This window comes from Coturnix japonica, chromosome 27 (genome assembly GCF_001577835.2).
Source record: "Coturnix japonica isolate 7356 chromosome 27, Coturnix japonica 2.1, whole genome shotgun sequence".
NCBI lineage: Eukaryota > Metazoa > Chordata > Aves > Galliformes > Phasianidae > Coturnix > Coturnix japonica.
In genome coordinates, this window is record NC_029542.1 from 799141 (window position 1) to 816695 (window position 17555).

Genomic DNA, 17555 nt, shown 5'->3' on the forward strand with positions numbered 1-17555 from the left:
CGCGTTCAAATCTCCCGGCAACCCCCTCCCGCCCTTCTGATTGGCCGCTCGCTCCGTTGCCTCCCATTGGCTCATCTGAGTCACGTGAATCTAGACTCCGAGAGGGGCATCACGGGACTTGTAGTCTTCCCCAGGGTCACCTCCCGCCATGGGGTCACAATCTGACATGGGGCCACGTCCTATATAGGGCTATGTCCAATATGGGGCCATGCTCTATATGGGACCACGGCTCTATATGGGACCATGGTTCTATATGGGACCACGGCTCTATATGGGACCATGGTTCTATATGGGACCACGGCTCTATATGGAGCCATGTCCTATATGGGGCTATGTCCAATATGGGACCATGTCCTGTTATGGGGCCATGTCCTATGTGGGGCCACGCCCTGTTATGGGGCCATGTCCTTTATAGGGCCATGTTCTGTTATAGGGTCATGTCCTGTTATGGGGCTACATCCTATATGGGGCCATGTCCTGTTATGGGGCTGCATCCCATATGGGGCCATGTTCTGTTATGGGACCCACGTCCTATATGGGGCTATGTCCTATTATGGGGCCCATGCTCTCACATGGGGCCAGGTCCTGTTATGGGGCCATGTCCTATATGGGGCCACATCCTGTTATGGGGCCCATGCTCTCCCATGGGGCCAACATCCCATCACGGGGCCGTGTCTGCCCACATGCTGCCATGCAGAAAGATCCTCTCGCGGGGCCAAGTTCTGCCTTGGGGACAAATCCCATCACGGAGCCACCTCCTCCATGGGGCCATGTCCCACCATGGGGCCACATCATCCCGACGCAGGGACAAATACAGCACACAGGGGGAGGTCACAGCTCTGCTTTACCATGGAGTCACCCGGGGCCGGGCAGCTCCCCCGGCGCGAGGCACCGCATCCAGACCCACATCAAGTGGGTCACAGCCAGGGGAACGCCCCTCTGCTCCCCCCGCCCCGAATTAGCAGCAATGGGGTGAGCGGGTGATGGGGAAGGGGGCTGCTGGGCCCCACAGCCGGCCATAGGGCTGCACATGGGGATGCTGTGGGGCTGGGTGGGCATGGAGCGATGCCATGGGGCGATGCCATGATGTGATGCCGTGGGTCCAGGCTCAGTCCGAGTAGATGATGAAGCCCGAGAAGGTGCTGTACTTGTTGTTGTTCCCGCCGTGGGCTTTGCCCCCATCCAGCTTGATGAAGACCTCGTCACCCGCGTCCAGGTGCAGGATGACGCTGTTGCTGGCGTAGTCGTAGTTCTGATCCGCATCCTGCGCGATGGCGCTGGCCCGAACCTGCACAGGGGACACGGCTTTAACCCACCTGCATCCCACGGCCCCACTGCCCCACCATGACCCCATACACAGCACCCATGGGCTCCATTCCCCGCTCCATCTGAGTCTATTTGGACCCATAGATGGGTGGTGGGAGCTGGATGGAAGAGGTGGCATTGGCACGGGGATGGTGGTGCTGCTGTGGTGCCAGCAAGCATTGCCCTGACCCATAGGTTTGAATGTGGGGTTACGGCTCAGGTGTGGGGCAGGAAGGTATACCCACACCTGTAAAACCCCACACGTACCCGACGGCCCCATGGCTGCCCAGGGAAGTGGCACTGCGGCTGCAGCTGATAGGGAATTATTGGGGTAATCAAATCCGAGCCGGAGCCTTGCAGCGAGATCTCAGCGCGCCGGGTGACAGTGACAAGGAGGCAGGTAAAAAAATCCCATGTGAAATGCAAAGCGGCGCAGCAGGGAGAAGCAGCTCCTAATTAGGACTGACAAGAATGGGCTCCCCATCGGCTCACAGGGAAACGGCCCCAATCCCACAGCTGAAGGGACACAACCACAGCCCCATGGACACCCCACAGAAGCCATCGGGGCTGAGGCAGAAACATCCCCAAACCCACGGGCAGCCCATGGCTGTGACAGATCCCACCCATCAGCCCCTGTTTACTCTGGAACCTACTGATGTCCCAGCACAACGCCCGTCCCCGCTGCAGCGACTGCCATCCGTCTTCCCTCGTTAAGGAGCCGCCTCGTCACCGCGCGCCCGCCAGCCCTTGGTTAACCAGGGAAGATAAATGGCTCCATGGCAGCAGAGCCAGCGCGTTGTCCCAGCTGCCGTGTCCCCACGACTGGAGGGGATGCAGAGATGGGGCTCAGCAGCTCTAAGCTCCAGCATCCCCATGGAGCTGCCCGTGGGGAAGGAGATGAGCCCAAAATGGGGATGTCAACAAGAGCAGCCCTATGGCTGGGAGCTGCCCCTGCACCCAAAGGAAGAAGCGCCCAAAATGGGGACGTGGCAGCTGTCACCAACCAACCCCGCTGCCCCCATGGCTGGGAGCTGCCCCACTGCGACCACTGCAGCTCTGTGCCCACACAGTGCAGAGGGACGTGGGGGCACCATGTTTTTGGGTTCAAACACGTCACCTTTGGGTGCTCCCAGGTTGTGGCCCCATGGACACATCCCTCTGTGGGGCAGCACCTTGGGGACCATCCCCCACCGGCCCCACATCCCCACGAGGGACAACACCGAGGACATCCATCCAATCCATCCAACCCATCCATCTTCCTTCCAAACAAAGATTTGTCACCCAGCAAACGGCGACAAGCTAATACAAATAATCATAATTAATGCTAATTAATCACCAGGAGCAGCTCCCCTGGCTCTCATTAACTCGAACGGAGCGGCCGGCGCTGTGATGGACACTTCTCCATAGGGAAACATGGGGGCATCACCGCTGCGGTGCAACCCCAGCGCCCCGGCTTCACTCCGGGGCCGCATTTCTATGGCACAAACCCCAATTAGAGCCGTGCCATCGTGCCGGCAATTAACACCCGGCGCGTGGGGACGGCTGCGAAGCCGGCGCCCGACCAGGACGGCCGCGACGATGATTAAGCTGTATTGCAGGCGCACGCCCGAATGGGTTTATTTACACTTGACAGGAGCTTTGCAGCTTCGGGAAATGCAGCTGTTAGTGCCGGCACGAGCCCACGGAGCGGGGATGGCGAAGGGGCGGGTTGCGAGCCGGCTCCCAGCTGTGTTTTGGGATCCTAAATCACTGCGTGGGGTTTGTTTGGGATGGAAAAACCCCCATCCGAGCGGTGGGGGGATGTTCAGCTCAATGGGGCTCTCGGAGTTGTTGCCGTGGGGATCAGCACGGAGCATCCCCAGTGTCATGAATGTGGGGCTGGGAGCCGAGGGAGGGAGAACACAACAGCTGGAAACCAAACCCAACTGCTGGGGCAAAGGCTCAGATCACGGGGGGATGCAGGTGGCAAAGGGATGGAGGGGTGACCCCAATCCCAGCTGCGTTCTGGGCTCCTAAACCCCTCTGAGGAAGGAAGAACCCCATCCGGGAGCCGGGGCAGTGCTCAGTGCAGTGGGCACAGTGCAGCAATGCTCAGCGCCATGGGGATGAGCACCGAGCATCCCTAATGCCTCGGATTTGGGGCTGCCAGTGAAGGGAAGAAGAACCCAACAACCCAAAGGCAAAGCCAACTATTGGGGCAGAGCTGTGGGTCAGAGCATGGCGAGGTGTCACCCTGGTGAGCCCGGAGCCCCTCGGAGCAGGGTGACATTTGCAGTGACAGCCACAGCTCCAGCACAGGGTTTGTGTTGCGGGGATGCGACATCACCTGGAAGCCTCAACCACAGCGATGGTGGAGATGTGGGGACAGGGGCAGCCCCAGCATTGGGGCAGCGGTCCCACCGTGTGTCAGCAGGCAGAGGGGACGTCCCATGGGGGCACAACCTGCTGGGGATGCCCTAATAGGACTGAGGAGCAGCGGACACAGCTCACACTGCCCTCAGTGTGGGCTCAGCACTGCATAGACCCAGCAGTGGGGTCCCCAAGGCCACTACAGCTGCTGTCCCTGCACGGCTACCCCCAGGGCACGGCCACTGGTACGGCATAGGGACACAGCACAGACACCCCATAGCACGGCAGGGCACATTGCTGGGGCAGGAGAGGAGCCGAGAGGGGACCCATGGGGACACATCATTGCCAATGGGAGAAGGATGGAGCATCTCGAGGATGTGCATAAGCGCGGGCAGGGGAGGAACAGACCAACGTGGGATGCACATCCCATGGCTGGAAAAGGGACAGATCCCACAACTGGAATGGGAATGGAGCAGCTGGGGAGTGCGGATCCCACGGGCAGGAGGAGGATTGGGGACCTCGGGGATGCAGCCGGGGCACAACATTGGCGCTGGGAGGGCAGAGCAGCCTGGGGGGCTGCACCCCACGGCTGGAATAGGGATGGAGCACCCCGGGGTGCAGCTGCACGGGCAGAAGGACGAGGCACCACCGGGAGGGACCTGGAGCATTGAGGGAAGGACGGAGCATCGCGGGGCTGCACAAAACGTGCATCCCGTGGGCAGGAGAAGCACAGGACCCCCCCGGGACCCACCGGAGCCCTGCACCCCGTACCTGCCCGTTCTTGCAGAGGTCAGCCCACATGCTGGTGCCGTCTCCGCCCCGCATGAGGACGTGGTAGGTGAAGAAGTAGATGCCGGGGATGGGGCAGGTGAACTTCCCCGAGGCGGCGTCGTAGCTGTTGCCCAGGTTGGTGACCACGTCGTCGAACTTGAGCACCTCGTAGCCCTCGTGCGGGTTCTTCAGGCCGGCGTAGAAGGCGACTCTGGGCACCGTGCTGTAGGTGGCCGTGCTCACCGCCCCGGTCCCCCCCAGACCCGGCAGCCCGGGCGGTCCCGGTTTGCCCGCTTCTCCCCTCACCCCCGGCGGCCCCGCGGCTCCCGGCGGTCCCGGCTCTCCGGGGGGTCCCGGCGGTCCCGGTTTGCCCGGTTTGCCCGCCTTGCCCTGCGGCCCCTGCACCAGCGTGGAGGGCGGTGGCAGCGGGCCGCCCCCGGGCGCGGTGCCGCCGTAGGGGTCGCAGACCATGCGGCAGGTGCCCAGCATCTCGTAGTGCGCCGAGGTGCCGGCCGAGCTCACCAGCACCGGGATGAGGACGACGAGCAGCAGCACCATCACCACCCCCGCGGCGGCCGCCAGCAAAGTTTTACGGCCGAGGCTGAGCCGCCGCCCGGCCGGGGCTGCTCGCTGGGCCGGAATGGTGCCGGTTCGGGGGCGGTTCGGGGCGCTGTGTTCGGGGTTCGGCGGTGCCGCTCCGCTCCGATCCGCTCCGCTGAGCTCCGGGCGCTCCGAGCCCGGACACGCCCACCCCGCGCCAGGCCACGCCCACTGCCGCTGTGGCCACGCCCACCGCCGGTGTAGCCACGCCCAGTCCCAGTAGAGACACGCCCACTTCCCTCCAGGCCACGCCCCCTCTGCGCGCTGATTGGTCCTCAGCGCCGTCCTGGCAGCGCGAAGCCACGCCCACCGTGTTGGCACGCCCCCACCCGGTGCGGCCATGGGGGGGGGGGCGGCCTCGGGGCACCCACGCGTGGCACATTGGGGTCAGCAGCTCCGGCAGCCCCTGACCCACATGTCCCACATGTGCCCCCCATGTATCACCCGCTGGGACGAGGGGCGGCTCAGCCCAAAGCACCGCAACCCGTGACACGTGGGGACGGTGCTCACAGCCCACGGGGAGACGCGTGTCACACGGAGACACGCGGTTGGACAGCAAGGGGACACACGGGGATACATCACACACCGAGGGGACAGACGGCAGCACCAACATCAGAACCCGCCCCACTGAGCGCCCCACAGCCCCACAGGACACCCCGATGGACACAGCGCCCCGTTGTCCCATCAATGGGGACAGGGCTGTACCTACACCCCAAAGCAGCCCGTGGGGCCGCAGTGCCACGCTGCCCCAACGCGGCCACCATCACCCCACGGCCCCAACGCCGCCCCATCACCTCGACCCCCCCCCAGCCCCACACCGGGGCGGCCGCTGCTGGTGGGAGCTGAGCGCCCCGTCCCCATTAATGCCACACACACACACAGACACACATACAAACACAAACACACACGGCCGCGACGGTGACGGCGAGGACGCAGCCCCCTGGCACACCCAGCTCCGCGCCCGGGGCTTCGGTGGCCGCGTTCCGCCGCGTGTCACCCCGCGTTGTGCAGCCGAGCACCGGGGGCTGCGGGGCCGAGCGGCCGCTTGTCACAGCCGGCATCGAGACGCGATGGGAACTGACAGCCCCCGCGGGCGGCGCGGCCGAATCGCAATGGGGACACGGGGAGCGGTGACACCCATCGGAGTGACACCACGGCCCCGGGACACGCAGCCGTGCCGTTGGCTGTGGGGGGTTTGGGGGCTTTCAGAGCATTTTGGGGTCGGGGTGCAGCCCCTGCGCTGTCCCCGCGTCCCCACGAGCGGTCACCACGAGGAGAACTGCGCCGCGCCGCCGCTTCCCCGCTCCTTTCTCCTTCCCTCCCTCTCCCTTTTCCTTTTCTTTTCTTTTTTAATGAGCTCCTAAAAATACGCCTCGGCGAGGCCACGGGCTCCGTGAGTCACCCTCCGGCGCAGCGCTCCCACGGGTGGCAGCGAGCTGTGCACGGGGATGGGGACTGGGGTGGTGCGGCCACGGAGGGGCCCCGTTGGACACCCCCGGATTGAATCACAGCACCCGCCTCGTGCAGAGGGATAATGGGACTCTGCTGTGTGCAGACAACGCGTGCTGATGTCACTTTGTCCCCGGAGCAGGGCCACCACTACAGGCCAACCCACCACCCCATAGTATGGCCACCACCCCAAACCACTGCATCTCCACGGCACAGTCACCACCCCAAAGCAGCACGTCCCCATGGCGCAGCCATCACCCCCAAAACATCACATCCTCATGGCACAGCCACCATCCCAATCCATCCTGTCCCTACAGGCACAGACACCATGTCCCTACAGGCACAGCCACCACCCCAAGCCAAACTGTCCCTATTGGCATGGATACCACCCCGAACCATTGCATTTCCATGGCTCAGCCACCACCCCAGGCCACCATGTCCCCATGGCATGGCCACCACCCCAAAACATCATGTCCCTATTGGCACAGACCCAGGCTACCACATCCCTATGGCGTAGCCACCAGCCCAAACTACCTCATCCCTATTGACATGGCCATGGACCCAAATCAATTCATCTCCAGGGCACAGCCACCACCTCATACAACCATGTACCTACCAGCATGGCCACCACCCCAAACAACCCCATCCCGTAGCAAACCCACCACCCCAAAGTGCCGCGTTCCCATGGTGCCAGCACCAGGAGCATCACCCCACACATACAGCACCGTGCGAGTGGGGACAACATCCTGAGTAGTCCAAGAAGAGACCCCAGGGGGATCCCTGTCCCCATCCCCTGCTCGTGGGCCATCGCAGCCCCTCAGCCAAGCAAGCAAAGCCCCATTAGCAGCTGAAGGATGGGGAAGGACAAAGCTGAGAGGCAGCATCTCCTCGTGCCGCGCGCCTGCCGCTCTCTGCAAAGGTTAAGCAAACAGCAGCTCTCACAGAATCGATGCGCAGCCGAGCCCGCGGCTGTTTGCTCTGCAGAGCGAGGCGGAGGTGGGCGGCCGGGGGGCGCGGAGGGGCCACGGTGGTGTGGGGCACAATCAATGCTTGTGGGGCACGGGGATGGTGCGGGGGCACGGGGCCGGCCATGGCCCTGCTGCCGGCTTGGAGCTCGTTAGGGAGGATTTGGGGTTTGGGGAAGACAGAGAGCAGGCGGTGGCTGGGCTGTGGGATGGGGTCGGAGCTGCTCCGTGCCTCAGTTTCCCCTCCACAAGTGTGGAGGTGCACATCTGTGTGGGGATGCATGTGCACATGTGGGTGTGTGTGGGTGCAGGTACCTGTGTGCATGAATGAGCTCACGTGCACACAGCTGTGCAATGCCCATGTGCTCAACGAGGTGAGTGTGCAATCAATGGGCTGCAAAAGCTCCTGTGTGGGGCCTCCTCTGCTGCTGCCTGCTGCCCTGGGGGCACCCACCCCCCCACAAACCCATCCGTTATCCATTCAGATGGCCACCATTCCTTCCTCCCTTACCCCCTTCCTTCCATCCGTTCATCCATCTATACATCCTTCCACTTATGCACACTTCCCTCTATCTCTACCTGCATCCACCCATGCACACAATTGTATTCATCTTCACAGCCATCTATAAACACATCCACCCACCCACGCATCCATGCATCAATTTAACCCCATATTGTTAGCATGTCCGTCCGTCCGTCCGTCCGTCCATCCATCTATCCATCCATCCATCCATCCATCCATTCATCCATCCATCCATCCTTCCACACATCTATACATCCATGCATGATTGCATCTATCCCCATTTCCATGCATGCATGCACTCATTTGTCCATACTCCCACCCATCCCTCCACCCCTCCATTCATCCCCCCATTCATCTTTCCATCCATCAATCCTTCCATCCATTCTTTCATACCTTAATCTCTCCATCCATCCCTCCAGACCTGCAGCCCCTCCAGTGCTGAGAAATGGCACCGTGACCCCTCCATTGGGCAGCAGAGCTGATTAAATGAAGGTGTTAATGAGGAGTTTTCCAGTCGAGCGATGATGTGCTGTAGTGTCTGGGCACTGTGACAGCAACATGGAGCTGGAGAGAAAGAAACAGAAGGGGAAACTGAGGCACAGTTCCAGCACAGCACTCCCTTATCCCTGCTAAGCACCTTGACCACGGTCCCAGCCACCATACACCCACTGAGGTCAGACACCCCACTGGCTCTTTGGTTGCCTGCTTGGCTAGAGTTGGCCAAGGTGGCTGGTGGGACTGGCTGGTTGGGTAGTTGGGTGGGCCAGCTGGCAGGGGGCTGGTTGGTCAACTAGCTGGTTGGCTGGTGGGTGGTTAGGTGCTGTGCTGGTTAGCTGTCTGGTTGACTTGATGGCCAGCAGGCTGGCTGCTTGGCTCACTGGCCAGTTGGCCATCAGGCTTTATGGCTAGGCGGATGACTCAGGGAGCTAGCTGGCCAGCTGAGCCAACCCTCATACCCAGCCCAGTGCTGGGCAGTGCCCCCCATCCTATGGGGTGACCCCGGCACAGCTTTGGGGTGAGGCTGGAGCAGTACATCCCCCAATCTCATCCCCATTGCACGGCCGCTCATTACAGAGGCTGTGGGCACAGCAGGGCCACCACTCTCCCACCGCTTGGCAATTAAGGGCTGCCAACACCGATACTTAATTAGAGCCTGGCTGATCAAGACAGCCGGTGACTGATGGAAAATCACTGCTTGCCTGGCAGCGGGGGACAGGGACGAGGCGGGCGGATGGGACCAGCTCAGGGACCACAGGGACAGGTTCCCCAGTGCATTGGGGACCATGGGGATGCATCCCCCAGTGGGTTGGGGACGGTGCAGTGACAGGGTGACAGCCCATAGGATGCACAGGGGAGTGTCCGTGGCACTGTGCAGTGACACTGCGTGCCACCCCACGGGCCGTGCAGTGACAGCAATGCTGGGTGACACCCGCAGGCCACGCGCTGACGGCGACGCTGTGCGATGCGCCGCGGGACAGCAGTGATGTGACGCTGGGTGACACCCGTGGGCCATGCAGTGACATGGCACTGTGTGACACCCCATGCGCCAGGCAGTGACGGTGACTCTGTGTGACAACCCACGGGAGCTGCAGTGACACTGTGTGGCACCCCATGGCCAGGCAGTGACAGTGACACCCCCTGCACCGCGCGCTGACAGTGACGCCATGTGACACCCACGGAGCGGTGACGCTGCAGGGCTGGGCTGCAGCGCTGTGCCACGCGTGCAGGACCGTGTGGCAATGGTGACACTGTGCAGTGCTGCAGGGACCATGCAGTGACAGCAACTGTGACACACTCAGCCCCCTCCTCCTGTCCCCAAGGGCCCCCCCTGGTGCTGGGTCCCAGCCCGGGGACAAAGGGACACTGCACCATCCCCACAGCCTGAGTGCCCCCATGGACCCACGCTGGGTGGCAGCCACCGGTGTCACAAGCACAAAGGTCTCAGTCAGGCCTCTCGCCCCCGGATGGATGCGCATTGCCCTTCGGGTTCCCTCCAGAGCCATCGATTGAGCTGTCGATGGCACAGAGCGGAGCCATTTGTCACCGGTGGGGACAGCCGCTGAGTGCAGGGTGCCCTGAAAGGGTCAGGGATGTGGCCGTGAGGTGTGTCCCCAGCTTGTCCCCAAGGCTGAGGGACATGGTGGCAGTGGGGGTGCACAGTTGGGTACCATGGGGGATGTAGAACCCAATTCCAAAGCCATGCACTGCGCTCAGCATCCTCCCCACGGGTGCCAGCTGTGCAGCCAGGACACAAGGTGTGAGCCCACCTCAGCTGGGCACCTCACATCCCCATCCGCACTCTGGGCAGCGCTGTGCTCTCAGCCCCCTGAAATCAGCCCTCCCTCGGCCCTACTAAACTCATTAGTGCCTGGGAAACGTCAGCGGGGCGGGAGCGGAGCGCCAAATGTGATTACTGTGCCAGCCTGACTCCCCCCGGCCTCATCGCAGCCCCATTTATCGCGGAGGCACTGAGCCGGGAGGGAGGAACGCAATCAGTGCTTATCTCTGGCTTAGCCTGTCCTGCTCCAGCCCTGATTTATGGCTTGCTGGGAGGGACTCCCGGCCCCGACATCACCACTGCAATTAAAGGCACATTAAAAAGCAGGAGAGGGGCATGACGGAGGGTTATTGCTTGTGCTGGGATGCTCAGACTAAGCAGCCCAGGGTTGGGACCCGCAGGTCCCTACAGCCACATCAAACATGGGACCCAGACACCCCACTGCACCGAGTGCTCAGGAGCCCAGAGCTGAGAGCAGAGCTCAGGGCCAGGGCTGAGCCACAGCCCTGCAGGAACTGAGGCTGCAGAGCTCCTGGGACTGGGACCGAGCTCTGCATCAGGAACGCATGAGTGTGCTGATAAGCTTTGCTTGCACACAATGAACTTTACAGAGCGCAGCCGTGCCCCAGCATAGGAACAGCCTGAGAGAAGGAAAAGAGCAGCGCTGCAGCCCGGAAACCTCAGAGCCATGGGGAACTGTCTGCTGGGCAGTGCTTTATTAAAACAAACGCCAAGAGCCAGCACCCGCCTCGCCCAGGCTCATGCTTTCCCCTTTCCATGGGGCAGCCCCCAGGTCTCAGCCCCCCTGGGGGTGCATCATCCCCCTTTGGAAGTTAATGCTCACGGGGTTGTTTAGGCAGCAGAAACACAGGGTAGAGGGGCTGTGAGCAGCCAGCTGTACATCCAGCCCTTGGGAATGACGTGCTGCTTGTTCCCAACCACAGGTTTAAGGTGAAAGAAGGGGAAATCCCATATCCAATCCCAGGGGGTCAACCTGGGGACACCCAGCAGCAGGAACCAGACCTGAGAGCCCAACTATTCCCCTCATAAAGAGATTGCCATGGAAGAGACTGAAGTGCCTAAATTCACCACAGGTTGGAGTGCCACCATTCAGATCTCCATGGGGCTAAGAAGGACCTCATCCCCTCCGTGGGACCTTTCCCACCCCACAGATGGGCACCAGACCCTGAGCAGAAAGTTAAAGAACACAGATGGGAGACGGGGCCAGAAAACTCACATTCACCTTGGGAAGTCAGTAGGAGAAACCTCACCCCACTGTCTGCATTCAGCTGGCAAAGCTCATTAAAACAGATGGCCTTTCAGTGCCCTTTTCAAACCTGGAAATCCAGGCCTTTGGAAAACAACCGAGAGGAGAAAAAAAAAAAACACCCTAAAAAGGTGAATTAAGAGATGAAATGCTGGAGGAGGATGTACAGCAACCCTCCAAGTGCAGCCACGGCTGTTCCCACCACCAGGCGTGCCCAGAGGAAGTCCAGGGAGCCCTCCAGCCTCGCGTGCAGCCTCAGCACCTGCTGGCGTGTGCTCTCGCGGTCGCCGGAGTTGTCGATGATATGAGCAGCCATCCTGCGCTTCTCATCCAGAGGCAGCTGCGAGGCGATGCGTGCTTCAGCCTCAGCCTGGGACAGCCCGTTCCTCTTCATCAGCCGTGCCAGCTGGGTCTGAGGGTCGCTGCGGGGCAGAGGTGGCACTGAGAGGAGTACGGAGGGATGCGGAGGTTGTCCCAGCGCTTGCGGCTCACACGGCACTTACCAGTAAACCAGGACGGTGTGCTTCATGAACTTGGTCAATCTCTTGGTCTCGAAGAGCAGGGGGATGTCGAGGATCACGTAGCGGTAGCCTGCAGGAATGACAACACCCCCAAAAGGAAGAGCATTACACGGACTCCCAGCAGCCTCACACGTGCACGGCAGCTGCTCCTGCAAAACTCTGCAGCTCTGTGAGTGCAGCTGCTCCGAGAGAAGAGCAGCCCTCCTCCCTCTCAGACAGAGGAAATGGTTTCATTCCAAGTTTCTGCAGGGGAGAAAAAAATAAAAGCCAACACAACCCCCAAACCCTAACCTGGATGATCTCAGACCAAAGGTGAAGCTGCAGAAATATAATGAGGAGATGAAACAAGAAGCTCAAATGGAAGTGGCAGCGCAGTGCTGGCAGGAGCAGCAGTCACACGTCGTCGCCGGCCTCTCCAGGGGAGCAGCGCCCACAGCAGAATTTGCTCTTCTCTCTTTCAGCTGTCCGAGGCTTTGCCAGGCTGCAGTCAGTTAAGCTGATGTTTCCCGGCTCATTTTCCAGCTTAGTTTTCTTCCCTTTCAGAAAGCTTTAGCAAAGCAGTTCCACTTTCCCCAAAGAGAGCAAGGAGATCCTTGCAGACAGCTCTGCTGGTTTATGAACAAAGCCAGCGCTCCCCAACCAACCAGGCCATGGCAACTAAAGCCTGACAAAGGCACAATCCCCCAACAAACCACCATTTTACCAGCATCTCTAGATAGAGATGCTTCTCACTGCCCTATGGCTTGATCAATAGAGCTTTCCTTACAAAGCAATCCTCAGAGACAGCATCCAGCTATCCCAAATCATTAAAACCTGACTAATGAGGACAAAGCAGCCTGCTGAACACACACTGCACTCTCGCCAAGGGGCAGGACAGGGTCTTCCTTCTGCCTCTGCAGCCTGGGTTCAGAACTCAGAGTGTTTTGGCTCCCAGCTCTCCTGCCTGTTGTTTCTCTTGCTTTCTGCTCCTTCCACCCCAAATCTTGGGGTCTCTGCACAGCCCTATTCAGCTGTCATGCAGCTCAGCTGTGATAAGCTCCACAAAACCAGACTGACTCTATTAAGACATCCTTCTGTCTACACGGAGACCTCCAAAACAGCTGGTGATCTTATCTGGCATTTGATTAGACCAAGTCTGACAGCTGTATTTGTTATATTTATCAGGGGGGAAAGCGGGACTTTGGAAAGCACAGCTGTCAGCCCATTTCTCACCTTATCGAGACTACAAGTGCTCTGCAGCTTTCATCGAAGCCCAGAGAGGCTGGGAGCGGGGAATAATATTTGGCCATTTCAGAAGGTATGACATTATCCAAAGAGCAATCTCCAAAGAGGCCTCACAATGCCTTTCTCAGGCCCTGCAAATGTACTTTAAACCACAGAAGAAGAATGCGAAGGGCAGCAGTGAAAGGCAGGAAGGGCAGTGATGAATACTCCAAACGCCAATGCTAAAGGCCACCAGTGGCGGAGCACAAAGGCCGTCACTCAGCGCTGGTTCTGCCCCCTTTCCCATCCCTTTCTCCACACTGACATGGAGAGCAGAGTGACTGGGGACAGCCAGCAGCTCCTGACGCCCTTACCTAGCACAAAGTACTTCAAGACTTGCTTCAGCATCTCCTTCTGGATCTCGGGGTGGGTGATGGAGTTCAGCAGCCGCCGTTTCTCCGGGTGGGAGAAGATGATGTTTCCCAGCGCCTCGCGATTGATCTCCCCACTCTCCAGGAGGATCTCGGGGCCGAAGTAATGCACGATCTGCTGATAGGCCTTCAGGCGGGGCTGCACCACTGATAACATTAAACAGCCAGAGGTCAGAGACAATCACACAGCACAGGCAGCTTTTGCATCAGCGATCGGCCTCAAATGAGGTTTGCTCATTAAATAACAGAGCTTGAGAGCGCATTTGCCTGCCAGCACGCGCCAGCAGACACCTGGTACCGGCGCTGCAGGCAGCGCTCTGCAAACTCTCAGCCCAAGGTCCCTCTGAGGGCTGACACCTGGGGATCGAAGCGCTTTGGGGACATTAATTCAGAGCCACGACCGCCTCAGACGTGCTGCACCATCGGCTCTGGCTGTCACAAAGGTGTTTTGCTGCTTTTAGCCTCAGCCACCAAATTCTTTGTGAGAATGAATGCGGCAACCGTCTCAGAGATCAATTCCCAGCAGGTATTTGGGGGGGACTCTGACGTTAAATGGGCATCAAAAGCACCAACAGAAAGGATGAAATAATAAAACCGTAATTAAGATCAAGCTGAGGCTAGCCACAGAGAGTGGCAGACCAGATGTAATTTCCTCTCCGAAATCCAGGAACGTTGCCACAGGTTGTAACCATAGGCCAACCTAATAAAAGTCTTTAAGACCAATCTCTTTCTCCGTCGGAATTTCACGTTGAGGCCGTTTCGGGGTGGGTGAGATCCATACAGTGAGAGCACACACATAAAAAAGGAATTGGAGAAAAACGAAGCGATTGGTAGAAAACTGACATCAAGCATCCATAGTGTTTTCCTGTGGCCTACGAAGGCTCTGAGCACCTCCAGCAAATTTCCAGCACCTCCAGGGGAATTACAGTGCAATAAAACGTGAGAGCATCGCAGCTTCGAGTGGCTACACGGTAAGTTCTTCGACAAACAGAAAAGCACTTTGAAATGATACAGCCTGCACCGCTGCTCAGCTGCAGACCCAACGCCTGGATTGCTAAGCAGAAGGAGCAGACGTGCAGGAGCACAGCCTGAATTCCCTCTGAGCTGAGAGCTTTGTAGCCTCTTTTTTCTTCCTTTCTTTCTTTTCCTTTTTGAGCACATTAAGGCATGAGTGATTTCGTGGATGGATTTCTCTGTATGAACACCCAGCACCGGGGGAATTCTTTCAGCTCAGTGATATCACCCAGCGTAACTGAGTTACAGGGTGAGGTCCTGGGGCTCAGGAGGTTGAAACAGCCCATGGAACCCACTGTAAGGAGAAATGCTTGCTTTCAAAGCCAGGAAGTGCTGACTGCATTGCACTCCTGGAGAGGGAAACTCAGGGCAAGATCTCCCCTAGCATTTGTTGTTAGGACATGATCTTTTCTTTTTTGCTTAATTAGAAATATATCTTAGTTCCAATCCCCTGAGACAGCTGCTCCACACATCCCTATGGGCTGGGGGAATGGAAGCAGATCCAATGTACCCAGAGCACCCTCTGCTGTCTGCGCGTCACCGCACATCAATCCCAGTTGTCAGGGGAGTATCGGGGAGAAAGATCAGCTATGCAGAACAAACCCTCTCTGGCAATAACATCAGCATCAATCACGGCACAGCCCAGTTCCCGGAGTACGGCCACCACCGTGCTCTTCCCCGATGCGATTCCACCCGAGAGCCCAACCAGGAACATTGTGCTCTGAAATAGAAAGAGAGAGCTGAAAATGTGCCAGGACGAGGCTTTTTTGTTCATCAAATATTTATACCAACAGACAACTTCATTCAGAGCCTGGTCATACATTTGCAGGGAGTCACCGAGACATTATTATTAGAGTCTTGGCACCCCTCTGAGCTGGGTGCCCACGCTGAAAAACAAAGCCAGGTTAAACAAGGATTCCCCACAGTATGGGGAATCTGGTTGTGCCTCACCTACAGCATCACAAACCAAAGGACACCCAGTGCAACCGGCAGGGTGACACAGGATCAGTGACAACAAGAAGAACTCACCCAGCACTTCAGACCACGAGGACAGATAGTGAGCCCTGCTTGATCTCAGCAGATGGGGAGCAAGAGAAGACGAGCTACCTCTGACATAATCGGGACGCAGAACATGGGAGCCTGCAAATAAATCACATCTCTGCATTACCTGGAAGCCAGCACTGTCATCGACAGCACGCACCGCATGGACAGCGCGATGGATGCAAGAAGTCACGGCTCTGAGCAGTGAGCTCGTGGCTGTCAGCTCACAAAGAGGCACCAGAGGCACAGCCCTGTGCCTGCTGAGAGCCCTGGAACCGGTTCAGCCCTTTCCAGATCAGCTGAGAGCAGCTCCATCCCCTTAGTAACCACATTCCTGTAGTGATGGGCTGCTCTTGGCCACCCCTCATCCTCCTCCTGGCCAGACCAGGGGAAACTCAGTCTCTCCTGGAGAGGCACCTGCCCCAAACCCTGATGATCTGTGTGATTTCAGTGCCTCCTTTTTGCTAGAAAAAGACACCTGCGTCACGACTCAGTCTTACAAATGGGACCCAGAGAGGGCTGGATGCACTCAGCAGCAGCTGAAGGCAGTTCAGCAGAGGGAGGAAGTGGGAGTTAGCAGGGAGAGGAAAGCCAGCAGCACCTGCCAGCAGCTTCACTCCATGGCTGCTGAGAGCACACAGAGCCCACAGCAGCACCACGTGCGCTCTTCTCTTCCTTTTGGCAAACAGATGGGGTTAACTCCAGCAAGAAGGGGGAATTCAGAGAGGGCAGCAAACAAACATCAGTGATCTCTGAGAGGCTGATGTAAATCCTGAGCTTTGTTGCCAAGTGAGCACCTGACCCCGATGGGGCATTCCCTGCCCCCACCTTCACACTGGGTTAGGATCCAGCCCTGGATGTTCCACGTATTCTACACCCTGTGAGGTGGGCAGGGCTGGTGTGGGGAGAGCAAGGGGGAGAGGAAGGGGGTCAGGCCATCAGTGCACAACTTTCTATGGAGGAAACTTCTGTGCTTAGAAACATAAAACTCTCCTGCCCATGTAAAGCAAATACACTGTTTCTAAGCGCCGTAGCCCCGAGCTGCGGCCCCAGCTGGGACCTGGTCCCAACAAACCTATTTCTGTCCCGTGTTACGTGATCCCAATGGATCTATTCCTGTCCCTCTGTTACGCAGCCCCAACAAACCTTGTTACAGAGCTCAGTGCACTGTCAGCTGCTGGAGTTACCGAGGGGTAAAGCAGCATTAAAGGCTGTTTGCAATGGAGTCTGTCGGCACTTTTAAGGCCACAGAGACCACCCGAGCCCTGTGGTTTAATGATGGAGGGTTTGATTTGCACACAGGGACGCTCGTCCCTCCCTGCAGACGGGCAGGAGCCAAATGAACCAAAGCGACGGATCCAAGAAACAAGAGGAAAGAAAAACCCAGAAGGAACGGGGGGAATCGGGGTGATTTTACCACACACAACATTGAGGCCTAATGGAACAACACACCCCAAGGAGCCGAGGGTTTGAAGGGCAAAGTGCACCAGCTTCAGTCCGAGCCCAGCTCCGGCGATGATCGAAAGTGAAGTTCAAAGGGAAAATAATCACAAATAAACCACGATTTTAACGTGTGGATCCTCAGCCCAACGCGACCCGCGGCCCCTCAGCCGCGCTCAGCCAGGCCCGAAGCGTCGCCCCCTCACGCACTCACCCGCTGCCGGCTTCGCGCACCACGCAGTATAGCACACGCGGATTGGCTGATAGGAACTGAGGGTACTCCTCTCAGCCAATCAGCACAGCCCGCTTTGGAATCTGTCCCACCCCTCGGGTAGAATGAGCCTGGGGTGCGGCAAAGGCTGATGGGAATTGTAGTTCCCGCCCACGCCCGGCCCGGC

The 17555-nt window shown here is 58.8% G+C and overlaps 2 protein-coding genes across 4 annotated transcripts; both read right to left on the minus strand.

The window, feature by feature from the left end:
• Positions 1–826: 826 nt before the first annotated feature.
• C1QL1 (complement C1q like 1) lies at positions 827–8307 on the minus strand. Its single transcript, XM_015885451.2, has 2 exons — positions 4426–8307; positions 827–1288 (listed from the first exon to the last, which is right to left on the minus strand). Exons 1-2 carry the CDS (start codon positions 5365–5367, stop codon positions 1109–1111), a joined length of 1122 nt encoding a protein of 373 aa, XP_015740937.1. The 5' UTR covers positions 5368–8307; the 3' UTR covers positions 827–1108.
• A 120-nt stretch (positions 8308–8427) lies between these two features.
• DCAKD (dephospho-CoA kinase domain containing) lies at positions 8428–17498 on the minus strand. 3 transcript variants are annotated; one of them, XM_015885453.1, is made up of 7 exons: positions 17170–17365; positions 15706–15816; positions 15280–15397; positions 13606–13809; positions 12011–12098; positions 11770–11929; positions 8428–8526 (listed from the first exon to the last, which is right to left on the minus strand). In XM_015885453.1, the coding sequence occupies exons 3-7, from the start codon at positions 15389–15391 to the stop codon at positions 8458–8460; spliced, it is 633 nt and encodes a 210-aa protein (XP_015740939.1). In that variant the 5' UTR covers positions 15392–15397; positions 15706–15816; positions 17170–17365; the 3' UTR covers positions 8428–8457. The 3 variants fall into 3 exon arrangements, with proteins under 3 accessions (XP_015740939.1, XP_032305282.1, XP_015740938.1); XM_032449391.1 differs by lacking the exons at positions 8428–8526; positions 17170–17365 and adding an exon at positions 17372–17498 and having other exon boundaries at positions 10928–11929; XM_015885452.1 differs by lacking the exon at positions 8428–8526 and having other exon boundaries at positions 10928–11929.
• Between the last annotated feature and the right edge of the window lie 57 nt (positions 17499–17555).